Source organism: Heliconius melpomene, chromosome 11, assembly GCF_056956725.1.
Source record: "Heliconius melpomene rosina isolate 202511_hmr_F chromosome 11, ASM5695672v1, whole genome shotgun sequence".
NCBI lineage: Eukaryota > Metazoa > Arthropoda > Insecta > Lepidoptera > Nymphalidae > Heliconius > Heliconius melpomene.
Window position 1 is genome coordinate 4,551,949 of NC_140399.1, and position 26,360 is coordinate 4,578,308.

The following is a 26,360-nucleotide window of genomic DNA, read 5'->3' on the forward strand; positions in this document are numbered from 1 at the left end:
AAGTAAGAAAATAAATAAAAATCAAATCTGCGCAGTTACCTACAGCCAACTTTAGGGCGGCGACGACTTGTAGACCGTACCGTACCGTAATTATGTTTTGCCGATCACGGTTATCTATCATCTCACGTAATATAGCGCATAAAGTAAATTGTAAACTAATATAAAAAATCAGCTTCACGCTGTATCCCGCACACACCAGGGTAGGCAGAGGGAACCTAATGTAAGATATGTAAGATACTCAGTTCCCCACTTTCTGCCCAATTCTGGAGGCATTGCGTATTGAGTGGCAGAACTCAACGCCGCACTTTGCCTCGACACCAGAGCGAAGTAATGGAAATATAAACGTTAATAAATATTTCACTTCCTCGAGTGGGGATCAAACCTACAACCGTCGCGTTACAGTCACACCCTTGTGCCGCTGCGCCACGGCGGCCTCTCGGTAAAGTAAAATAATTGATTTCAATTATGCATTCAATCGTGCATTTGCACGTTTTCTCTTTTATTCAAAGGGCATTGTATAAATAAATAAAACCACTATGATAATTTTCACTTAATTTATTGATATAATTAGATAAATTATAATATTTTTATTATTATTAACTAATCATTGTTTGTTTTTCAAATATTTTTTTAAAAATTAAGAAAATAAAAAATATTTAAAATTTATTGAACCCAACAATTATGATGAATAGATATGATACGATGGCCCGTTCAGTGTCCAAGAAAAAAAACATATAAAATAAGGAAAGAAAAAAATCCTGAATGACAAATATATGTAGCTTTACTTTTAACGTTAGCTTTTGAAGTTAATTATTTAGTTTGTATAATCGTTTTCTAAATATAAATGTTATGGAATGTGTACATATCCGTGATTCCATTTCATTTTTAATATAACTGAATATAATCTTATCTTGTTTATAATAATCACACTATATTATATATATATATATATATTAGTATACTAACTCATTACATGGAAGTATATATATATATATATATATATATATATACATTTATATTTTTTCCAGTGCACGTCTAAAAATGAATGATTTAAATAATAATTTGCTTAAATGTTTTACAATTGTTGTACAATGGTTATGAATTAATAATTTTCACACAATAATCACAGACATTTCTGATTGAAGCCAATCTTCTATTGTATATAATATATTATTTACAATTTCTATTTCTCACTTGCTTCCTGGCCATGGCAAATAACTACCCCAGCCCTTACTTGGATTAGGATCTTGACCTACAACAAAATAAACATTAGTATATAGTTATTATTTATATTTGAAATTGTGAAATTGTTAGCATCTTCAAATCCTTCGCTTTTGTGTAGCAAAAGCGGCAAAGCTCTGCGTTGAGTTCTTCCACTCAACACGCAATGCCTCCAAAATTCGATGGAAAGTGGGGAACGGTTGCGACTTAATAATTAATCCCAGGTTTCCCTTGCCTACCTTGTTATGTGTGGATACTGTGTAAAGCTGAAAAAAATACTAGTCCTTACTAGAAATTAATAGTTTTACCTTTCGCAATCGCCTGCACTTTATGAGTTTCATCTGATGAAAGTGTTAAAATTTTTTGGAGCACCGGTACTAAGCGGCTGCGCTCATCTCCTGGCGGTAGCGTAAGGAACTGTAAAACAAATATTCATATTACCATTTTTTTTATAAGCAGATCTACAGGAAGTGCTTCCTCATGAATTAAAAGTAAACCCTAAATATTCAACTCTTCTACTACATACCTTGTGTAACAATTTTATTTATTGTGTAAGTGTGTTTTATAGTAAACTAAGCAGACAGAATATTTAAACAGCTGTTAAAATGATGATAAATTATTTAGCGAACTCACTGTACACACGTGTGTGTGTATTTGTAGGTTTCGTTTCTACTCAGAGTATTATTTAGTTTTTTTTTAGTTTCACACCCTATTCTATATATGCAGGAAGGGCAGTGGGTAATATAGTGTTAGGATACTCTGATCTCCACCTGCGGCCGAATTTCCGAAGCATTGTGTGTTGAGTGGCCAACCAAACTCTGCGCTTTGCTTTGTTACTAGTGAGAGACTAAGTGAGAACGAACCCACAACTGCCGCGTTAGCAGTCACATGCTTGTGCCACTGCAACACGACGGCTGTCACTAAATTAGAACCATTGGGATAGCTTAGATAAAAAGCAACCAATTAATTAAAGAAATCATATCAAATATCTTAATTTTTTAACTTTGTATATACGCAAAGCTACAGCTGCTATGATATCAGGTCATACTGTTTTAGTGTGTGTACAGTGTAGTAATAGCTGTAGCGACTAAAAGAATATGTCGTATATATATGTGTTGGGTTCATGTAATAGTGAGTATGATCGTGACGAGAGTAGATGATAATTGACGTGAAAAAAAGACAAAGAGATTTACTGTATAATCAGGCTAGGCAAGTAGATATCGTTGTAGGCGGTTTTCAAGTGTAGGGTTAGGTAAGGTTAGTTATTTAGACGTTATTACATAAAAGCTAAGTTAACCTTAAGCGTGACATTCTTCATGTACTCGGTGTTGTGTGCGTGGGCGGCGGACGCGCGCACTCGACGCAGCTCGCCCTTCAGCAGCTCGCTGAGCTGAGCGAGGCGCGCGCACTCGCGCTCCGACTCCGCCAGCAGCACCGTCACGTGCTTCACTCTTTGTGTTTGAACAAACCATTATACATTAATTATATTTATAATGGAACGGAGTGTCTTAACACTAGGTTCCCTCTGCCTACCCTGCTGTGTAAATTTTTAGTTTTATTATGAAATCTTGGAAAGTATGGCATATGCCATATGAACTTAGTGGCCAGATCAGAGATGCCTTCCGAGAAGCGCGGGTTTAAGTCGCGATAGATTACGATACAATATCTGACTCGTTGCGGTTCTGAGTTCGATTCCTATTCGAGAGAATTATTTGGAAATAAAATATTACTTATATTTATTTAAATTTATGTTTCCATTCCTTCGCTCTGGTGTCGAGGCAAAACGCGGCGTTGAGTCCCACCATTCAACACGCAATGCCTCCAGAATTCGGTGAAAAATGGGGGATGGAGTGTTTTAAAACTACGTACCTTTTTCTATCCTGCTTTGTGCGGAATACGGCGTGAAGTTGATATAAAAACATTACTTTAAGTAACGATATTTGTAAAATCTCAACGGCTTTGTAATTTTTTCTTCCTATTGCTTTTGAACGCTTATTAATTTATGAATAACGACAGCCTTTCCATAAATAATAAATAAATAAACAAACTCATATCTCAATAAGTTTAATATATAAATGTTTAATGTATTGAAATTATAAATTCAGAAATGTAACTTTTAAAGTTATAAATTTGTTAAATAAGCCCTTAATTGTTAAATTCCGCATACAACTACGCAGCCTATAATATAATATATACCTTTGTTGCTGAGCTTGAACCTTTCTTCTTAAATCAGCGATCTCTTGTTCAGATGTCATAGAAAGAGAAGACGAGTCGAGTAGATCGTTGTCTGGAACTCCTTCTTCCAAGAGTCGTTCTAAAGGCACAGGGGATCGTCTTCCACTACTTGATAGAAAAGATTTAGACAATGGAGGCGATGGAGCTGCTTCAGATCCCTAAAACATAAGTTTTTTCATTAAACATTAGTCATCAACATTAGCCCGCAATTTTTGTTCGGGTAATGTAAAATGAAAAATCTTGTATTTCCCGTTCTCGTAGAAATTTTAAGAAATCCTTCCTAGTGGTCCCCAACAATTAGTAACCGACCTACATGACAAATTTAATTTTTTTAAGTTTCATACGTACGTTTACTATCACTGAGTCACTGAGTAGCGGAAGTGTTTTTATATATTAAGTATATATTAACATTAAGTACATATATAAGTATGAAACATAATTTTAAAATTATAATAATTGAAAGCATAAAGTGCTTTAGTATGATAATTTCGCTGAAGAGTTTCTAGGTCGAACATACTGTCCACTTGTACTGGTACTTGTAATAATCCCTGTATTACGCGTCAGACATACGTAACCCTTTGTTAGCATCAGTAGGTGAAACGTGCTATATGGCATGTATGACATTTTCATTATAAAATATGGATATTCATGTAACGTTATTATTAAATCTACTTACTGCACGTGAAATAGAAAAAGAATGGAAAACTTAATTTAATCACGCTTCGCTTGAGTTGTGTTTTTTATTACATAATTATATAAAATTTTCGCATCATTACAGAAAGGTTAATGATTTTTTTTATCCGCTTCACGCTGTATCCTGACCTCAACAGGTTACGCAAAGGATAACTGGTGTTAAGACACACCATTCCTCAGTTTCCGTGTTGAGTGTCCGTGTTACATTCCCCTATTCCACTATATGCAGTATGCCTAGATGAAGGCATAAGTGTCTTTTTTCTTAATCAATGAAAACTCTATACAAAACTACTAACGTCACTATTTTCCATGTGTCTCACATATATCTATGTGCATGTATGCCTTAGCAAAATCTCCCTCCTAGGGGATTCAACACTTTGCACAATAATAAAAACAAGATCACAAAAAACATTTTAAAAAATGGAAAAGGGACACCTACACGACAAAAGTCTGTAGAGCGTTAAATCAATTCCATTTAGTATTTGGGCATTTGCTAGCTCATAAACAAACAAAAAAAACCTTGTAATTTGAAACCTTTTGAAATAAGTCTATTCTAGTACTGCTATACCAAGTAGTCTCAGTAAAGTGTAAGGTTAAGTTAAAAAAAAAGAGTAGCTATCAAACTTAAATTTTAAATTCATTTACATTAAACAAGTATGTAAGTTTTAAAAAATACCTCTCCTTCTTCTCTTGGTATGAGTGATACATTTATATCCATTTCGCTATCGCTGCCCTCTTCCCGCGGTATTACGGGAATCGTGTACTTATCACGGTTAGAATCCTCATTGGACTTTCCAGCTTTCACATTTTCCTTTAACAGTGCTAGCTGCTTGTTAAAAATCTCTGTTTCTTTTTGTATTTTTTCTTCTAATTCACTTATTTGTGACTTGTAACATTGAGTTAAAGTTGACACCTAGTATAACAATGAAACGAAATAAATAAATTATGCATTTTAATATATATTTATTGATTAAGTTATGATTTTTTATGATACATATTCACTAGCATAAAGCACATATTAAAAAGACATAAGCTTTGAATTTGAAATTAAATAAGACCATACGCAGCAGGCATTTAATGAGTGAGCAGATTTCCACACGCCCCTCGTTAGAAACCTTGCGTCCTTAAATAGGACGCAAGGTTTCTAACGAGGGTTTCTAATGAGCGGCAAAAAACGAAAAATTGGAATTTAAAATTCTAACTTTCTTAGACGAGCAAAAACGCTGTTCGCCATTTTAGTCAACAATTTAGTATATCATCTGAATAGTATACAAAAATGTGTCATTACCTGTAACTTTTGCTGTGACCGTTCCAAGTCTAGTTGCTGCGATAGGCGCGCGAGGTCCGCCTGTAAGCGCGCCGTCCGCTGGTGCGCGCGCGTCGTCTCCGCGCTCGCCTCCGCCAGCCTCTTCCTTCCCGTCTCTACTTCGACGTTCAAATACGAATACTGCTCTCTGTTGGAAATTTACATAAATATTTATCTTCATGCTTGCTCGCCTTTCCGCATATCGTAGGGTAGAATGCGTTTTGTCATTTGTTTCTAACACCGTGTTTTGATTGGTCATAGCGGGAAAATTTAAATAATAGATTTCCATGGGTTAGCTCGATCTCACGACCGACGCGTTTACAGCATGAAGGTGTCCCATTGCGCTACAACGGCCTATTTAATTAACTAAAAATATTGATTACATCTAGTAATCTTGTTGATTGTCGTAGTGGGTTCGATTTCCACTCAGGGGGATTTGCGGCATTGAATTTGCCACTCAACATGCAATGTCTCGACAATTTGGGAGAAAGTAAGCAACGAAATGTTTTAGCACTAGGTTCCAGTACATCTACTCTAAAAAAAGAAACAAAAATATGAACTTACTGTACAGTGGCAAGTTTTTGACTTAAAGTCTCCACTTGAGACCTTAAAGCTGCTGCTTCTTCCTTTAATTGTTCCTCTTGGCTGTGATCAACTGTCTGGTTTTGGCGCAAAACTGCCTGTGCTCTTACCTACAATACAAAAAACAAAACACTAAGTGAATTTGATGAAGCCATTCATAAGTTACGTCAGACGACTTTCATGACTTTCATGATGAATCAATGAAGCTTCACGCTGTATCCCGCACACAGCAGGGTAAGCAGAGGGGGAACCTAGTATCAAGACACTCCGTTCCCCACTTTCTGCCAAATTCTGGAGGCATTGCGTGTTGAGTGATAAAACTCAATGCCGCGCCACGATATAGGAATATGTATCACACCAAATGTGTTTTACGAATTATGTTATCATAATAAAAAACATGAATATTTAATAATATACCTTATAACTAGTGTATTCTGTTTTCAAATCTGCCAATTCTATATTTGTAATGCGCAAATTTTCATTTAACTCAGCACACTTGAACTCCAGCTTCTTCATTTTACTGTTCAATTCAACTTTCTCCTCGCCAATGCTCATTATTATTTTCTCCTTTTCACTAAGAGCTGATGTCATATCCAGTTCAGCCTCCTCATTTTTCCGCCTTTCATCCTCTAGGTCTTGCATCAGTTTCAATATAATATGCTTTTTGGCATTCACCATGTTGTCTTTCTCTTTAGCATCTTCTAAGGCCTGCTGCAATTCTTCTTTAAGTAATCTATGTTGAGCCTCTTCTGTTTTAATTTGTTCTTCTAGAAGTTTTATTTGGGTTTTCATAGCAGTTATTGTTCCTTCTTGAGTATCGATTGTAGATTCCATCTTTAATTGAATTAATGAGTAAATAAGCTTAATATGTATACTGATAATATGAACCATTAATGCCCTTGTGATACTTTCTAATTAGCTTGCAATGTTAGATCTTTGGAATGACCGGAAATTAGAAAACAAACGTGCCGAAAGCGACATAGTAAAAACTTCTGTGTAAAAGTAAATAGAAATACATTTTTTTCACCTTTTTTCCCTAGCAGTATAGTAGGAGAAAACGGAAAGCTAAACGTCTCCGTCAAGACATTTCCGTTTCCCGCTATCCGCCAAACTCTGGAGTTATTGCCTTTTGAGTGGCGGACCTCAACGCCGCGCTTTGCCTCGTTGTCAGAGTAAGGAAATGAAAATATTATATGTTTCTATTCCTCAAGTGCGAGTCGACCCCACGACCTTTCGCATTCACAGTCGCACGCTTGTTTTCCTGCACCACAACTGGCCTCAATATAGAATATTTGTATCACAATTAACCATTATAAAAAATTATGTAAAGAGGATCTCTAGAAGAACTAGAGAGGAGGCTTCCTCCTCACATAATTTTTTTCTTATTTTCTTTTTTTCTATTTTACCTGTATAATTTTTTTCTTATTTTCTTCCATTTTTGTAGTTAATTCTTTCATTGATCTTTCATAGTCTTCCATTTCAAGACTCAAGACATTCTTTTTCTTTACGTCTTTCAGAGCCTTGTCTAGCTGTTCTTTTATTGCTTTATGTGCCTCTACTTCTGCATATAATTGTTGATTCTTCTTTTCAACATTTGCTAAAAAAAATAAAAAAAAAAAAAGATTTCTATATAATTTTAATTCCCCGATGATACTAAATAGTACATAAATTATAGTGTTTGTTTCATTGCGCCAATTTCAGGTACTACTGGCGCAAATAGAAATTTGTTTTTTGTGTTCGATCGTCGTTCTTAATCTCACTACAAACTTGTTCGAACAACTAGTTCTAAAGTAATATTTATACTTATTTGTGAAGGTGTTATTATGATAATCATAAAAAATTTAAATTAAATCATCTTCACGCTATATTCCGCACACAGCAGAGGCTGAGGGAACCTAGTGTTAAGAGACTCCGTTCCCCACTTTCCGTTGAATTTTGGAGGCATTGCGTGTTGAGTGGCGGAAGTCAACGCCGCGCTCTGCCTTGAAACTAGAGCGAAGAAATGGAAATATAAATTTAGATAAATATTTAATTTCTTAGAGCGCCTGAAGCGTTACAGTCACACCCTTGAACCCACACGACACGACGGACTCGCTAATTCAAATAAATGTTATTTATTCGAAATAATAGAAATAATAGGGCCATAATGAGGTACGACAGCCTCATTAGCGCGGGAGCACAAGGGTGTGACTGTAACGCGATGGTTGTGAGGTCAATCCCCACTTGGGGGAATGAATTGGATGAAGCCACAGGCGGCTCACTAGCATTTTTTATTAAATTAAATAGTAATTATCTACTATTTGGTATACAAAAGGTTGCCAAATTCATATATATTATACCTTCTAACTCTGCTATTTTTGCAGTTGCATTTCCAACAGCTTCCAAATCAGCCGTCAAACTCCTTATTTTCGACTCCAAATCAGAAACATTGGTTTTATTTGTTTCTTCCATATTGTTGTTAGGGCCATCCGAGTTTATTACCTTTTGTTTATTATCTAAATTTTTATCAGCAAGAAGTTTCTTTAGTTTGGTCTGTTCTTGTTCAGAGGATTGTAACTGAGTTGCTGTTTCATTTAATTTCTTTTTTAATTTCAATGCAAACATTCTTAGCTTAGTGTACCTATAATTATAAAATGTTAAAATTAAATATGAACTAAAAATATTTATATTAGTCACAGTCATTCTCTAAAACTTGACATAATATGTTTTCAAAATTGTATAAAAATTTGACTTTCTTATTTTAGAATGATTAAAAAACTATATGCCGTCCAATAGGGATGCCAAGTATTTTATAGTTTGTGACCATGCAATATAGAAAACTTAACTACCTACATACTACTATGTAAAAACTTACTTGTCTTCAAAAGTGTCATCTAAATCTCTCATACGAGTATTATCCTCAGCTCTTGATATAGTTGATGTAGACATATCTTCATTAGGAAGTTCTACAACTAAAATATTATATTATAGTAATAACCAACAGTTAAGTATATATTTTTTAAATTCAGACTGTATGAAGCAAGGTAGACAGAGGGTACCTAGTGTTAGTGCTAAGGCACTCCATACCCAGTTTTCGAGACGTGTTCCCAGTTTTCGAGGCATGTGTGTTGAGTGGCGGCGTTTAACACTACACTTTTTACGAGAACGACAAAATTACAAAAATTTGTTTACCCCCAGTGAGACTCGAACCCACAACCCTCGCATTTACAAACAGACGCCTTGCCACAGCATCTTAAATACTACAAATATATAAGGGGTACAAGTATTATAATTATAGTAAAAAATATGTTTATCTGAAATTGTAATTAAACAATTATAAATTGAATATTACCAGAAGAGCTTTGTAGTTTCAATTTATCCAGTTCTTCTTTTAAACTCAAAATTAAAGCATCTTTTTCCTTAACAAGGTTCATTGCAACTTCATTCTCTGATGTAACTGCTTCTATAGTTGTACTTTTTTGTATAGCATTTTTCAAATCACCTTGTAAATTGTCTATTTGCTTTAAAAGATTATCTTTTTCTTCCTTTATAGTGTCCCTATCTTTTTCTAGTGTTTCAATAAGCCTTTCCATTTCTGATATAGCTTTTTGAAGTTTCGATATAGCTTCTCCTCTCTCTTTAAGTACTTGATTTATTTCTTTCATTTCATTTAATAATTCAGCATTTTCAGTCTTATAACCAACAAGTTTAGATTTCATATCTTCGTATTCCACAGACAAACTGTCAATATCTTTTATTTTACTTCGTAATTCTTTAACTTCTAACAAAAGTGAGGCATTCTCTTGTTTATACGCACCTAGTTTTGTTTCTAGTTTTACAATATCTGCTTGTAAAGAAACATTCAAATCTGACAAATTATCTGTATCATCTTTTGGTTGTTCTAAAGAAAGTTTTAATGTTTCAACTTCTTCTTGCAACAAGCCATTCAAATCCTGAAGATTGTCGTACTCCACCTTTATTTTATTGTATTGTTCTTTTGATAACATTACTTGTGTTTTAAGGTCTTTTATAAGTTCATCTTTTTCTAATTGGTAGTTATTTCTCATTTTTTCATTTTCTTTTTCTATACCATTTATATAATTTTTCAAATCATCTAATTCATCTTTCATTTTCCTTGTTTCATCTTGAAGAATTTTATTTTTATTTTCTAATTCAATTATAATATCTTTAGCATTTTGTTTTTCCTTAACTAGTATAGATTTTTCAGTTTCTAAAGCTTTTACAAGTAGGGTCATTCTTTGCTGTGACTCATTATCTTCATTTTTAGATTGTAATATTTCATTTAATTTAGATTTATCATTATTTAGATTTTTTATTATTTCTTCTTTTTTTATAGAATTTGCAGATGCAATGTCTAACTGTGATTGAAGTCGAGTTATTTTTTCTTTTAATTCTACATTTTGTTCAATATTCTGTTGTAATAACTCTGAATTAATTTCTTTAGATTTTAACTCAGCAACATTATCTTTCAGTATGATGTTACATTTATTTGATTCTGAAAGTTCTTGTGTTAAATCTTGTAACTGAGAATTAAGAAGACTAGTATGCTCCTTAAGATTATTTATTTCAGAAGTTAATTCCTTACTTTGGACTGAAGATGATTCAAGCAATTCTCTTTCTTTTAGTTGTAATTTATATTTTAATACATTATTTTCGTCACTTAAATCTTTCATTTGATTTTCAAGAACCTTTGATGCCCTAAGTATTTCATTTTGCCACTTAGGTATATTTTCTGAATATTCTTTTACAGTTTTTGTTAAAATAAACCTTGAATTCTTTAATTGATTAATACAATTTGCACATTTTAAAATTTTATCTTTATAACTTCTTAATTTAATGTTAGCCTTTTCTTTTTTTGACTTTTCAGATTCATATAATTTAGTCAATTCTGCAAGTTTCATTTCATACTCTTGTAATTGAATAGTATTATGTACAGATGCAGTGGATTCAGACATTGCTTCTAATTCTTTTATTTTTTCACTTAGTTTTTCAATTTCATTTTGATATGATTCATCTGAAATTTAAAAAATAGAGATTTTAAGCAAATAATTAACTTTTACTAAATCTATACTTATAATAACATTGAAGATATGGAAGATATATAAGAAAAAATGTTATTGAGTGTACTTATGTAGATTACTATTATAGTAGAGATTTTTTTACAAAGAAGTAGGTATCTAGTAAACCAACAAATTATAGATCCAAAGATAATATTCTATATGTTATAGTCTGATGCATACATCATACTTCATTATGTATGTATATCCAATCTAGGTATTTAAATAATATAACAGACAGCTTGTGTTTTATTATGACTTTAGCACAATTATTGTTATAGAATTTATAAGAAATAGTAACTTAACATTAGAAAATGATTGTGTACAGAGAAATAAAATACAATTGTGTACAAGTAAATAATAATTATATGTTACATCACATATATAATATGTAATATAAATGATGCAACTTATAATTCATGAAAATATTTACATTTTGTTGTTTGTTTAACATTGTGAAAATGTTTTAGAAGTTTAGTAAAAAGATTCATAGCTAAGATGACTATACCTTGTTGAACTTTTTCTTCTAGTATTTTAAGTTGGTCTCTCTGTTGCAAGCCAATAGTATTAAACTCTTCAGCTTTTGCTTCTAAGTCTGCTAGTTGTGTTATAAGTTGTTCATTTTCCTCTAGTAATCTATTGTTTTGTCTTTTCAGAGAAATAACTTCACTGTCCAGATCAGATAATTTTTGCGACATACTTATAACATTTTGATCTTTCTGTAGAAGATCAGCTTTTTGTTTATTAATTTCCTCTTCATAACTTTTACACTTTACATCAAGTGTTCTAAGTTTACTTTGTGTTGTATCAATCTCCGTAATGAAAGTAAGTTTTTGTTCTGTTAAAGAATCCACTAATTCCTGCAATGTTTGTACATTTCCTTGTTTAATTTTATTTTGTGATTCACAAACTTCAAGTTGTTTCCTGTATTTCGTAACTTCATTCTGAAGCTCTATAAATAAAAAAAAATTCGATATCTATGAATTAAAAAGTTAATATAAATTACACAATATACATGATAAAATATTATTAAATATAAGAGAAACATTACCTGATTTAGATTGTTTTGCTTTTTGAGCTATTGTAAGGAGACCCTTACATTTTATAATTAATTCTTCCTTGCTTAAATCATCAAAAGCATATTTTTTACTAGCCGAATCTTGTGCCTATAAGTAAAGAGTAACTTTTTTTATAAATTATTTGCAAAAAAAAACTATAAATTTATGTATTACAAAAAATATTACCTTTACTTCGTCCATTTTGTCCCAGTGTTTTATTGCATTTTATGTAATATATTTTAACGACAAAGTTCTAAGTCTAGCATATATAAACTCTTGAATAATATTAAGTAAAAATATTAGGCTATAATAATATTGAGAAAATAAAATACATCTCGAATATAAGCCAATGATACATTTTGTCAATAGAAATGTGTAATCGTAATAAATGTCATTAAAATATGACAGGACTACAAGTAATGTGGTATATATAATCTGTATTAAGTAACAACTTAATGGGGTGGCTAGAAACGCTTTTAAACTTTAAGTTGCCTTTTAACAATGCTCTCGAATTAAATTAAAATCATTTACCACATAGTAAAATGTATTTTGTACTCTTTTATTTCTGCTTACACAGGTTGTGGGATCAACGTATGTGTTGAAATAACACCAATAGAAAATGTTAGGGTTGCTAAAGTTTCAATATACCGCATTTTGTTTGTAAATATTATGGTTTGTGAAATGAAACTAAAAAACTTGATTAATTATATTTATTATATAATTTATTATTGAGTTGGCTTTAACAAAAAAGTCTAATAATTATAATAATAGTAATAGTTTTAATCAGCGTTAAAAACTCGTACCTGCATAATAACATGATCCATCAAAGGTTCGAAAATATCATCATCATCTTCTTCACGTTAGAGTTGGTAGTGTTAGGACACCCCGTTCCCCACTTACTCTGAAGTCTGAAAATATTATTGTTTTTAAGTGTTATTCTCTTATCACATACATATAGTAGGGTATTGTAGAATGTAGATATCGTAAATCGTATTGGATATTATTTTTAACTGACAGAGCAATGGTAGCCACAGAGTATAAATTGCTAGCACTATAAATGGCGGCTCTAGTCATTGCTACTGTCGTATTGTGTTGAATGGTAAAGTTATTTTAATTTTTTTCTAATACAGTGAAGTTTTAAGTATAAAATAATATTGAGATGGAAATATACATACGATAAATACGTACAACGTATAATTGAATCATATAAATTCATTGGTAAGAAAATGTTAAGTTCATTTTGTCGTAGTTACAAACCTTGCGGGGCGCGTCCATGAGTAATATCCTAAGATATTGTTATGTTTTTTTTTGTTATAAACTTAGCTACTTTGGTCTATAAATACCTATTTATCAATAGCTTATTACAACTTTGAATATATACATAAATCTATGGCAGTATTGAAGTGTCTTTATAGCAGTGTAAATACATTTTAATAGGACGTGTAATACTAATAAGAATGTCGAGCGACGAAGATAAACCTCCTGCACCTCCAGTGCGCCTAACAAGCAATCGAGCTACTGACCGAGTAGATTCTGTAGCTTCAGTTGACATGAGGCCTCTACCAAAAGGTATTATAACATAACAATTATAATGATTGTTTTTATATCACACTCAATCATCACTATCATATTTTTCTTTGGAATTATATACAATTAATGTTAACTATAGATTTATATATTCTTATTAAACCTGAATACTTGAAATACAATTAAATGTATATATAACAAAACATGAATATTATAATTATTGGTAACAATTATTAAAAGCATAATATTTTTGTGGTTTATTATCTTTTCTACAATATTTTTCATAATTTTTTTTAGAACCTGATGATAGTGGTGATAGAAAAAAGAAAACTTTAAAGGCTAAAATAAAAGGCTCCAAGAGTACAGCCCACAATGATAGTAAACCAAATATAAGTTATCCAACTAACTTTGAACATACTGTACACGTGGGGTTTGATGCAGTGACTGGAGAGTTCACAGTAAGTTAATTTTATCATCCTTATTATATTTAATGCTTGATTTAGTTATAATTTAGATTGTTAATAGTAAAATACATATATTTATAGTGTATTGTATTTATGTATTTTTATAAGTGTTTTAATGCAAGAGCATGGAGATATTAGTCATTTGAGAATTCATAAGAATTTCTTAAATATTGTTATTAATTAAAAGAATATATTATTATGACATTTTTTTAAGCCTCCTTCATTCAAATTTGCTTTCAATATTAGCACCAATGAAACACATTTTAATGATTTTAAATACCTGGCACTAAAATAATTTATTATTTATGAAGTATTATTTATTTATCAGTAATCCACTAAAGCAGTGTTTTGTGGTGTTTCCACAATAAGCTTACCTATTTTGCTTTTTATATAGCATATGTGAGCTTTGCTTTCTTATATTGCAACACATTTTTATATTGCAAAAAATTTAAGCATTTAATAATGCTTAATAGTATACTGAGAATGCAATATCTTGCAACAATTGTAACCAAAGTATAATTAAATTCTAACTACATAGTTAGTTGCATGCCATACTTACTGCCTTGTGGAATGATAATAAATAGAGGCATATACTGTCATTACTGAATAGAAGAATAGAAGTAAAAAGTCTACAATATATGATATAGATTATATTTCTTGAAATATTAGATATATATGGGTATTTTGTAATATAAATATGGATCCAACAACCATGTAATTGAGTTCCCTGTATTGCCCGCTTTTGTTTCAAGCTGCCTATAACAGTAAGTACCAAATAGCTCAGGTTATATATGTGCATTTAATGCTATTGTAATTCTCATTTTCTATCTTCAACATTTTTTTATTTCATCACAAAACAATTCTAGTGGGTAATATTTATTTTTTGCCATATTTCTTAATTTGCTGCTATAAATTGTATATGAAGTTATATTAAATACAAATATAATTATTTACTTCAAAATACTATTTCAAATGTACATACATAATATATAATTGCATATAATGTTGTTATATTTTTAAATAGTAGCTTGTGTTCTAATTTTCATGTTTTGTTAAGATCACTTGCACATAACATGTATATTAACTTTTGTAAGCATGCATAATAGAATGTAGTAAAATATTAGGGTTAAAACATTGTTTTATCTAACTATTACCATCACATAAGTTATCACTTCAATAAATCTTATTACATTCTTATACTAATTTATTATAATTTCTAAAATACTATTATTTCACACAATCAAAAGCATGATTTTTGATTTTTTTTACATTAAACTTTTTAATACCTTTTGTATTAGAAAACAAAATCTGTTTTATTATATAGGTAATATTTGAGTATTATATTTGTTTTAAAGGGTATGCCGGAAGCTTGGGCGCGGCTATTGATGGCTTCTAATATTAGTAAACAAGAGCAGAAAAGCAACCCACAGGCAGTTTTAGATGTTCTTAAGTGGTATGACGCCTCTGCTACGCAACCACCTCCATCTAAGTACATGACATCAGCTCAGATGCATACCACACATTCAGGTAAATATTATTATTGTTATAATTAAATAGGTTCTGTTAATTGCCTTTATAATTGTTACTATAATAAAAAAGTGATCCTATAAGGGTTCTGTGTTTACTTTTTGAAATACAAAACCCTAAAAAAACGAAAATATGGAAGCACTGCAAAAGACAACAAATGGATATAAGAAGTTCACAATCATATAAAAGTTAGTAAAAATTTTGCTAGTCAGCTAAGTTGCGTGATACCGGTCAAAAAGGAAAAAATGAATTATCTATAATATTGATTAGTCCAGCATAAAATAAATATTTTATGTCCATTGCAGGTTCCTCAGTGTCGAGAGTGTCATCTAGTAGTCCATCATCTTCTACTCCAACAGATACAGAGCATCCAGAGCCCCCACCTCCCCCACCTTCAAGACCTGATCGCACCAAGAGTATTGTAAGTATAATATTTTTTTGTAGCCTTATCTTTTACACCATATCCATGATTGTCATTTAGGGGGGTATTTTATTACTTCGTGCTTCGTTTTTATTTACTCTGCTTGATAACTCAAACTGCAATGTGAGATCCATTGATCTTAAAATATCCATTTGAAAGAAAGAAGAATTTGTTTTATTACTAGGTTCTTTTTGTAACATGTAGAAGAGAGGTGTGAAAATAGAAGAAACCTTTATAAAACTTTTAACTTTAGTATACTTTTTTTTAATGGTTCCATTACCATAAAAATGTCACACCTATCAATCAATTGTTGCTTTTTCAATGACGTCAGCATATTTGAGCAGTTGTTATGACAAATGATTGACTTATATGGATAGCATTGACAAGCCCTAAATAGAACATATTGTTTGACTTTTTTTAATTAATTGATTGCTTATTAATCATTGTTGCAATGTAAATTGTGGTTCAACAGTAAGTTTCACTATAAATAGTATATTTTATTACGTTTTTACAGTATACAAAGCCAATAGAAGAAGAAGAAGCCGCACCTCCCCCGCGAGCTGCGCCAGCTTCACCACCTCATGTACCACATCCTGCTCTTACCACGCATTCCGTAAATATAATATTTCAATCTAAACGTCTTCAATAATAAACCCTATCACTATCGGTGGCAAGTTCATTTGATGGTTTTGAGTGTCATTCTTTTATAAAAAGGGTGTTGCATTCGATTTCAATAAATTTTATTTATTTACAATTAATTAAATATAGTATATAAAATATATATTTTTAAACACATTCAGATATGCAGTCGAGGGGAGACGGGGGCGGCACTGGACCGCAACAAGAACCCGGCGGGTGCACACACACCGCCCGCTCTCGCGCCCCACCCAGCGCTCCCCGCGCACCCGCAGCCTACACCCCTGCCCCCGCCCTCTAACGGCACGCCGCCAACTGATACTGGGTATATAGCATAAATGTGCATTCAGCTTTTTTACTAATCTATATATCAGTCTTCCTCTTTTAATTTTGACATTGCGTGTTGATCGACGAAATTTAGCACTTTGTCTTGTTTCCTAAAATAATTAAATGAAATTAAATGCTCCAAATGGGAATTGAACTCACAACCATCGTATTACCATGAGACACTGGCTCACTGTGTCATCTTGCAAATTTGATTGCTTGGACTGTAATCAGAAAATCTTGTCCTTTTGCCATCCCCATAGGAAATACGCAGACGTTCCACCTGGTATATGCTATATATCTTAATTAGATAAAAAAAATATTTTTAACAGAAGATCAACAGGACAGCAACAAAGGAAAAAGAAAATGACAGATGAGGAAATTTTAGAAAAATTACGAACGATTGTTAGTGTTGGAGATCCTAATAGGAAATACACGAAAATGGAAAAAATTGGTCAAGGGTAAGCGTTTTTTATTTGTATTTATACATAAATTTATAATTTTGATGTAAATATTAATTTCTTTATTATGTTAGCTGTTACAAAAACTGTAAATTGAGACTAAATTAAACAAAAAAAGTTAATTATTAAACATATATATATTTTTTAATTATAGGGCATCAGGAACAGTTTACACAGCTATTGAAACATCAACGGGTATGGAAGTAGCTATTAAACAAATGAATTTAAGTCAGCAGCCTAAGAAGGAACTGATTATAAATGAAATCCTAGTGATGCGGGAGAACAAGCATAATAATGTAGTCAATTACCTGGACAGCTATTTAGTTAATGAGGTACATACTTAAGAAACAAATACAAAATACTATAAAGTAGGCCAAAATATTATAAAAATCTATTTGGTTACTATATTTGTTTAAACTTCCAAATATTTTTAATTTTCAATAAATGTATTCATTCATTCTATACAACAAATGATCGCCAAATAGTAGCCAATGACAGTAAGACCATGAGTTTATATATATATTATAAAAGAAAGGTTAATATAAATAATAATAGTTAATTTATAATTACATATTGTAAAACCCCTTACATTCTAAAAAATTTCTATTATAATTAAAGATTTTTTTATAAATATAACAGTGGGCACCTATGCTACAAATAAAAAAAAATACATACAGAGAATACAACCATATTTTTCACATTCAGGAGCTTTGGGTAGTAATGGAGTATCTGGCAGGTGGCTCGCTAACGGACGTAGTAACGGAGACTTGTATGGACGAAGGACAAATCGCGGCGGTGTGTCGTGAGGTCCTCCAAGCGTTACACTTCCTCCACACCAACCATGTCATACATCGTGATATTAAATCTGATAACATTCTATTGGGATTGGACGGGCAGGTTAAACTCAGTGAGTATTGGAAAAATATTGTTGTTAAGTGTTCAGATGTAGCAAATATAGTATTTGATTGCTTGATTTAATTAAAAATAATGATTTTATTCAATCTTTTATTGTGTTGATAATTCTATAAAGTAGTTTTTAGTCTTATTTAATAAAAATAAAATATATATCTTCTATATTCCGAAAAAGACTTCCTAAATCTACTATTTTGAAAAATTATAAAAATTTTATTAATAATTTAAGCTTTTGGTATATATTTTGGTATATATTATTTTCAGCTGACTTTGGTTTTTGTGCTCAAATATCGCCTGAGCAAAATAAGAGAACAACCATGGTTGGTACACCTTATTGGATGGCGCCTGAAGTAGTTACAAGAAAGCAATATGGCCCTAAGGTATTTATTTACATATTACATCAGTTATTATAAATTTAATCACTAAGAATTGTCTTAACAGAATTGAGTCAGTCCATGTTGGCTGTGGATTATATTAACAACATTCATGTTAATATCTACTTAATAGACTATCGTGGCGCAATGGCACAAACGTGTGGCTGTAGAAGCGACGGTTGTGGGTTTGATCCCTACTTAGGGAAATGAAATATTTAATATTTTCATTTCTTAGCCCTGGTAACAAGGCAAAGCGCGGCATATTGTTCCACAGCTCAACTTGCAATGCCTCGAGCGGAAATGGGTAACAGAGTGTCTTGACACTAGGTTTCCTCTGCCTATCCTGCTATTTGCGGGATGCAGCGTGAAGCTGAAGTAAAAATGTACTACCTAATACTAAAACTTAATTTCCACAATACTGATTTCTACTATAAATACAATACAGTTCTTCTTTAACCATATTGTAATAATTTAGCAGATCAGGCATATAGAAGTAATATAATATTTTACTTCATAAAATATGTTTATCCTCTATTATAGGTAGATGTGTGGTCATTGGGTATAATGGCGATTGAAATGATTGAGGGTGAACCACCCTATCTAAATGAGAATCCATTGCGTGCTCTCTACTTGATCGCCACCAATGGGAAGCCAGATATTAAGGATAAGGAGAAGCTCAGTACTGTCTTCCAGGACTTCCTCGATCAGTGCCTGGAGGTGGATGTGGACAGACGAGCTACTGCTCTAGACCTTCTAAAGGTATATGCCTATGCCTGTTCATGTTTTTTTTATAATGGATTTACAGTCAGTTCGTCAGCAAATGTAAAAATTGTCTGTGTAATTTAAAATTATATATTGCATGTTATTATCATCACAAATATATTAAATATAAGTACACAATAAATTAATAGAATAACATATCGGTTTTAAAACTTTATTAAAAACGAAATGTTTAGATAACTAAATATTTGTTTAGAAAAGTGACATTATTGAAAAAACTAATGTTGTAAAATATTTAGTCGAGGATGTATTTGGCCATTATATATATTTGTTTAACTCTATGCTATATATCGCATATAACAAGATAGGCAGGGGGGGCCTGGGAACCAAGTATTGAGACACTCCATTCCCAATTCATCAGCAAATTCTTGAGGGCTTGAGTGGCGGAATGTCGCGCTGTGCCTCGTTACCAGAGCGAAAAAATGGAAATATTAAATATTTCATTCCCTGAGTGATTTAAAACTATAACCATCGCGTTTACTGTCACACGTTTGTGCACCTGCACCATTGTTGGTAATAATATAATATATCATAAATTAAACCTAAATGTATGTTGCAGCATCCATTCCTGAAAATGGCGCGACCGCTAGCGTCGCTGACGCCGCTGATTATGGCGGCTAAGGAGGCGGCCAAGGGGCATTAGCGCAGGCCCGCGGCGCCCGCCGCCCTTGCCACCCCCGCGCCCCTCTAGCGCACCTCAGTGCCTACCCAGCGTTGTCTATGGTTACTAGTGAGTATGTTCACCGACGAACGTTTTAACCATCTAACTACAGAGCGATATTTACCTTTATAAATGGCTGCATACAAATGACGTGATTGTATTTTTACAAAACGAAGATTGAATATGAATAGTAGCAGTCCAGTAGCCGTAGTGAGACGTAGGTGTCGAATAGGAAAGTTATTTATTGTGATTAGGGTCGCCCCCGGCCGCCGCAGCGCCCCTAGAGCGATAGCGTTTTGTAGATATAGTGTATAGAAACAAATTTTGGAATACAATATGTCTGCGATCAAAGACTGGCAGTTAACTTTTAGGCGTAAAGCAATTATCGTAGAGTATCGTAGTGGTGATACCGTTGCGAACAGCTTGTATTCTCTGTGATGGTAGCGGCGCCGGCGGCGGCGGGCGCGCCCACTGCGACTGTGTGAAAGGGAGTGCTTGAGAGAAATAATCTGTATTAGTACTAAGACGATGTGTATTTTCCTACGCTGTTGGTTTTAGAAACGAGATACTGATTACATATTATTGTATAATTAGCTTGGAAGGCACGCATTTTCATTAACATTTAACAATGAGTGATATATATGCGTATCTGATACTTTATATTATTTTGACTGAGGTTACTTGCTAGTGAAATAATACTTATGCTTTGGCCGTGTGACGCTTTTACTAGCTAGCTAGTTTTATCTTTATCACTATGACCGAATAATTATTTATTATATTGCGCTTTAGTTTTTCATTTACATATATTTTCATTATTATAAATAATAAATAGTTCTAATATTTTAACAGTGTTAAGTTCTGATGTAGCACACATGTGGACGATTAACAATTTGATGTTATAAATTTCATCCTATAATTACGAATGTATTATTAAAATATAATTTTATTTTTGAATGGTATAACGGTATTGTTAGTCATGAAGTCAAGCATTTACCTAGTATTAAGTTTATATAGTTTATTGTACTGATTATATATGAAATTAGAAAGAAATTGGTCATTTTTCTTTTGGGGCACAAAAGTTTGTATTGAAGTAATTGAAATAAAAAAGAGATTATTAATGATATCACAGGAATGAATGAATAAGACAATAGTAGACATTAGTTAGTGATCAGATAAACAATTAACTTTTCTATAGGTACTGTAAGAGACCATATAACGAATATTTTAATTATATTAACGACTCTTTGCTTTTATAAATAGGTTGTGCCGAAAGATGCTGTTAAATTTTTTCTTTTATTATGTAATTTTTGCTATTTTATTATTTTGCGATTGAATGTGAGGGATGATGGAGTGAGTGTCATATATCTGTTGAAAACGAGCTTCTTGAGTCTCGTCTTCTGTAAATTGTACAGATAAAATAGATAAAATAAATCAGAGTAGTGTACTCTTGACAATATTAATGACCAATTATTACACTATGTAATTCTTTGTTGTTTCTTTTATGGTTGGTGCATTTAAATCTTTATATTTTATTTTACATTTATATCTTATTTTCGTTTTTAAATCATACACCCTATTTAATATTATTATTATACACATGCACTAACTACAAATCTGTTCAAACTATTATTTACACATAAAATGGCCTATGGATAACTATATTAAAACCACTCAATACGGCCTATGATAACACCTACCAACACAATAAAGAAACGATTGGCACCAACCAATACCATTAGTGTGCAATAAGGTAGATGTAAAAAAAATATAGCCAAAACTACAAGAGAGCTTGAACAAAGTTATTCAGAATGTATGTATCAGAAATATTAGTGTGAAATAATATTATAACTATGTGATCATGGAAATGAATTTGACGTATGCACTATGTAAGACGAAAAACTAACTGTAATTATGTACGTAATTAAGTTGAAAATGTATTAATAAATGTAATATGATTATGAGACTATAAAGCGGTTTTTTCATGATTTTTGACAGTTGTAAACACCAGTGCCATGTATGAGCAACTTGTGCATATAAATTACAACCATACTATGAATAAAAGACTCAACTCTATGCTCTGTAGTTTTATTGTAAAGAAAACTGATAAGCAAGTTTTTAAGACATCTCATTAATGAAAAATAAATGAAAAGTATAAAGCCACAACTATATACAATATTGTAGATACAGACATGAAAATAAAACCCCTTACACAATAGAATTAATGTCTTAGTAAAAACGTAATATATATTTTTTTATAGTTTATATAAAATTGGTATAATACTTAAATAAAAATCAATTTTATACACAAAAAATATTTATTTTCTAGAAGCCAAACATTTGTACTTATAATATAATTATAAATATAAAGAAAAATCTTAGAAAGTTACACTGACAAAAACTAATATATAATCAACAGATATAAAAAGATTGACTCGATGTGGTAACTAGCGCGATGTTAATTAATATTTTATAATAATATCTAACATTTCAAAAGTTTCTTTGGCTCTACCATTTGCTTTAAATAGTATTTATATATACATTAGAAATTAGTATGATAAAGCATTTATTTTAAAATGGTTAGCAAAATATCTATTGCACTTTATTTATATAATAAACATATAATTATACAATTTTTTACTTATTTATTATAACGTTATTGTAACTCTAGTGCTACATATATTTATTAATGAAAATAGAACAACTGCTTAGGTAATTATATCAATAGAAACATTGATGTTAGCAAAAAATCAAAATAAATAAAGAAAATAAAAACGTTAGTCTGTTCGTTCTTCAGCAGCTATGAAGTCAATTGAAGCTGAATTAACACAAAATCGTTTCTTGGTTGGTGCCGGGCCGTCATTGAACACGTGGCCGAGGTGAGCCGAACATTTGGAGCATCTCACCTCAGTTCGCACCATACCTGGTCGCGTTAAAACCAGTAATATATTTGCCCCAACTTTAATTCCACCCCCGGTCCATTCACCACAAAGCCATTTATTTACACATCACATTAAACAAAGTTGATGTCATTAAGATCCGTTATATTTATTCCGTTGTATTCGTGTTGTGAGATGGTAGCGTTCGGCGCAGCGACAATAGCAGCGGTCGTCGTCCAGTCGGCAGCCATCCGTGAATGTAAGGGGAGGACGGGACATGTGGGATGGTGAGTATAGGAGGTAAATGATCATTAATAACATGCGGATTCCATGTGTTATGGTAAGGTTCAAGATGAATATAAATGAGTGATAATCAATCATCATGTGTTACCCAGGTATAGAAAGATTAGGTTTAATGTTTTCTTATTTAAACGAGAGATGATATGATTGAATGTTTAGGAAAGTGCAAAAGATAAAAAAAGTGCCAGTATAAGTAAATAGTGTGAATAAAAAGTAATAAACACATTACACAGCAGTTAATAGAATAAATAAATATTTAAATATTATAAGATTAATAAAATACCAACTTACATTTATTGTGGAGGATAGGATAGTTTGAAGGGTGGTAAAAGGAGTGGAAAGAGAAAAAAATATTATAATATATTAGCACCAAAATCAATTACCAACACCATTTAAGATTTCATTAATAAATAAGAAAAATGCCAACAAAGAATAAATAATAAATTGTTGTCTTTAGAAATAAGAAATAATTTTGTAATAATATTGATATTAATACTTTGCAAAAAAATAAATAAATTGACCTTAGTATTTTAAAAAAATCTGAAAAACTCATAATTATAAAACAATGCAACTCAAAGTGGCTAGCAATATTAGTATTAAAGTTGAAAAATAAAACAGTGATCTATAAAACAAAATCTATTAGTTTCAAGTTGAAGGTTAATTGTGCTATAGAAGGTAAGTCTAAACATGGGAGTTACTGTGCAGCCATATATGTCAGCAACAAGGGCAGGTACAGGATAATGCAGTATGTATACATTCAGATATGATTGCAAATAATTGTTAGATAATTTATATTATCAGTATTTTAGTGTTTGTGATACAAATTTATTACAATATATATTATATTTATATTCAATAGGAGCAAATATCTGTATTGTATATAAATGTAATAGGTAATTTTTATTATTTAAATAAATGGCAACATTTTTTACCTTAACCATATTTAAAATAAGCAATACAAAAAATGAATGATCATGCAATTTCCGAAATATTCATTAGTGACCATAAGAACAAACACCCCATAGTATGATCTAAGCTTAATAATTTAGTATATAACAGTTTTACCTTGTACAACATCATAGGTTTACATTATTTATAGATAGCCTATTGTATATTGACATTGAACCTGTTCTGCATGAATTGACACAATATAAAAAGTAATCTATGTTTCAAAGTATATATCCAATACTAAATGTTATAAATTAGTTATTTATAAATGAACACAATATACAAAAGGCTTTATTAGTAATTTGTTCTAATTTATTAGGTTTACTACATTTATTACTTTACTTCAATTAAAGAAAGTAACAATAAAACATTATGTACCTGCACTTGTATCCTGATGTAAAGTAACTTTATCTGTAGACAGAACATCATTAAACGCAGGCCAGCCACATCCAGAATCATATTTGGTTTTAGAGCTAAAGAGCCCCTGTCTACAAACTATACACACATATAAACCTTCCTCATAAAATTTGTTATAAGCACCTAAAACATAAATATATATTGTATGTATTCTAATCCTAAATGAAGGAAAAATATAGCAGTAAAAGTATTAACCTGTGAATGGCCTTTCTGTACCAGCTTCTTGAGTAACATGGTATTGAAGTGGAGTTAAGCGTTTTTTTAATGCCTCTTTATCTTCCATGGCTCTCCAAACTAAAGCTAAAATTTCGTTGATATTGATAGTACCAAAAAATAGGCAATATAGAACATATATAAATATTACTAGGTACTATAACAAAAAATAAATACCTGTCGTAAATGTGTTTTTTAAGTGAACAACTCTATTCGTCTGCACTGCCTGCCTAAATATAGTTATTGGTCTTAGTAGTACACGCATCACTTACATATCCAAACAATGTTATATAATTTAATTTAATTTTTAATAGTGGTAACTACAAGATAAGATAAAAGTGATTCCTTTCTATGAATTATACTATTATTTGTTCATAAGATAATTTTTATTTAGCTATTGACGTAGAATATTAAAATAATATGACTACCGACTGGTTGAGTGTTGACGTTCCATTGACAGTGACAGTAACAGATGAAAACGTCTAATTGTATGACCATCACAGACAATATTTAGTTTGGCACGCTCGAAGCGCCATAAATAAAGAACTGAACTGAACTGAATATTTAGTTTTAATGTAAATATATTAGATATAATAATATTAAACTATAAAGTAATATATTTGTAAAATACTATTTATTACTAACCAATGTTCATGTATATATATATATATTTTTTTATCTTTTTTATTTTATAGGTAAAGGCAGTAGAATACTGGACCTCTTTTTGACATGCATTGTCCTATTGTGTAATATGATCTTTTTTTACCGTACAATCTCCTTCGTGTGTTCTCCATACAACGTGATATTGACGAAGTGTTTAGTGCTCAACTGGCACGCTCGAAACGCCATTAATTATATAAAAAAATATATATTTACTTTTTGTGTTCATCACGGACACGTTTGAAATTCTCACCTCAAGTATCATAGTAGTAAAAGAATCGAAGTAGAAAGTATATGTGTACTACTGGTTGTGTACACTCGAGTCGCGGCAAAACGTAGCGTTGAGTTCCGACACTCAACACGCAATGTATTCAGAATTTGCTGGAAAGTGGGGAATGGCGTAGGTATTGGCGGAAAAGTTCAAAGTTGCTTAACCTTTAGTAGAATTTTTGTAGTAGTATGTGTTTACGTTATTGGTATCTATGCTCTCTGCGTCACACGAAATACAAGTATGGATAAACATCGGGAAATTTAAAAAACCCTACGTCTAAACTGTTGAGATATCTTGATTATTTTATTTAGGTTTAAAATATTTTTCACTATAGCTGTTCCCGTAAAAGGAGCGCTGACGCTTCCATCTTTGTTGCCTTTTAGCTTTAAAAAAATTAATTAAGCGAGCATAGCTGCGTTTGAGTTTCCAGTATGAA

The 26,360-nt window shown here is 31.6% G+C and overlaps 3 protein-coding genes across 7 annotated transcripts; 1 reads left to right on the forward strand and 2 right to left on the reverse strand.

Annotated features, from left to right (window-relative positions):
- Positions 1-540: 540 nt before the first annotated feature.
- LOC146534481 (uncharacterized) lies at positions 541-12,494 on the reverse strand. 2 transcript variants are annotated; one of them, XM_085193210.1, is made up of 15 exons: positions 12,339-12,494; positions 12,146-12,260; positions 11,603-12,046; positions 9,369-11,051; positions 8,892-8,982; positions 8,377-8,657; positions 7,444-7,634; positions 6,455-6,871; positions 6,020-6,147; positions 5,438-5,603; positions 4,826-5,062; positions 3,418-3,614; positions 2,519-2,672; positions 1,530-1,638; positions 541-1,252 (listed from the first exon to the last, which is right to left on the reverse strand). In XM_085193210.1, the coding sequence occupies exons 1-15, from the start codon at positions 12,351-12,353 to the stop codon at positions 1,191-1,193; spliced, it is 4,290 nt and encodes a 1,429-aa protein (XP_085049336.1). In that variant the 5' UTR covers positions 12,354-12,494; the 3' UTR covers positions 541-1,190. The 2 variants fall into 2 exon arrangements, with proteins under 2 accessions (XP_085049336.1, XP_085049335.1); XM_085193209.1 differs by having other exon boundaries at positions 8,892-8,988.
- Positions 12,495-13,119: 625 nt separating this feature from the next.
- On the forward strand, positions 13,120-22,312 carry Pak (serine/threonine-protein kinase PAK 3-like protein). Of its 3 annotated transcripts, none has more exons than XM_085193369.1 (13): positions 13,120-13,251; positions 13,590-13,721; positions 13,977-14,137; positions 15,499-15,670; positions 15,976-16,091; positions 16,606-16,704; positions 16,892-17,052; positions 17,384-17,512; positions 17,667-17,844; positions 18,218-18,419; positions 18,689-18,804; positions 19,339-19,557; positions 20,138-22,312. In XM_085193369.1, the coding sequence occupies exons 2-13, from the start codon at positions 13,610-13,612 to the stop codon at positions 20,219-20,221; spliced, it is 1,749 nt and encodes a 582-aa protein (XP_085049495.1). In that variant the 5' UTR covers positions 13,120-13,251; positions 13,590-13,609; the 3' UTR covers positions 20,222-22,312. The 3 variants fall into 3 exon arrangements, with proteins under 3 accessions (XP_085049495.1, XP_085049494.1, XP_085049496.1); XM_085193368.1 differs by having other exon boundaries at positions 13,230-13,370; XM_085193370.1 differs by having other exon boundaries at positions 13,234-13,370; positions 13,568-13,721.
- A 223-nt stretch (positions 22,313-22,535) lies between these two features.
- On the reverse strand, positions 22,536-26,148 carry SelR (methionine sulfoxide reductase SelR). Of its 2 annotated transcripts, none has more exons than XM_085193374.1 (4): positions 25,171-26,148; positions 24,976-25,080; positions 24,742-24,903; positions 22,536-23,159 (listed from the first exon to the last, which is right to left on the reverse strand). In XM_085193374.1, the coding sequence occupies exons 1-4, from the start codon at positions 25,256-25,258 to the stop codon at positions 23,014-23,016; spliced, it is 501 nt and encodes a 166-aa protein (XP_085049500.1). In that variant the 5' UTR covers positions 25,259-26,148; the 3' UTR covers positions 22,536-23,013. The 2 variants fall into 2 exon arrangements, with proteins under 2 accessions (XP_085049500.1, XP_085049499.1); XM_085193373.1 differs by having other exon boundaries at positions 22,536-23,195; positions 25,171-25,461.
- Between the last annotated feature and the right edge of the window lie 212 nt (positions 26,149-26,360).

Bases quoted from the DNA above. Each gene is read 5' to 3' on its own strand.
- SelR (XM_085193373.1), bottom strand. From the start codon at position 25,258: ATGCGTGTACTACTAAGACCAATAACTATATTTAGGCAGGCAGTGCAG. The intron at 25,081-25,170 runs GTATTTATTTTT...ACGAAATTTTAG, and splicing joins AAAAAACACATTTACGACAG to CTTTAGTTTGGAGAGCCATG. The intron at 23,196-24,741 runs GTACATAATGTT...GTGGAATTAAAG, and splicing joins ACATCAGGATACAAGTGCAG to TTGGGGCAAATATATTACTG.
- Pak (XM_085193369.1), top strand. From the start codon at position 13,610: ATGTCGAGCGACGAAGATAAACCTCCTGCACCTCCAGTGCGCCTAACA. The intron at 14,138-15,498 runs GTAAGTTAATTT...TTTGTTTTAAAG, and splicing joins CAGTGACTGGAGAGTTCACA to GGTATGCCGGAAGCTTGGGC. The intron at 16,092-16,605 runs GTAAGTATAATA...ACGTTTTTACAG, and splicing joins CTGATCGCACCAAGAGTATT to TATACAAAGCCAATAGAAGA.
- LOC146534481 (XM_085193209.1), bottom strand. The intron at 12,047-12,145 runs GTAATGTTTCTC...TTTTATTTATAG, and splicing joins AGCAAAACAATCTAAATCAG to AGCTTCAGAATGAAGTTACG. The intron at 2,673-3,417 runs GTATATATTATA...TCAAACACAAAG, and splicing joins GTTCAAGCTCAGCAACAAAG to AGTGAAGCACGTGACGGTGC.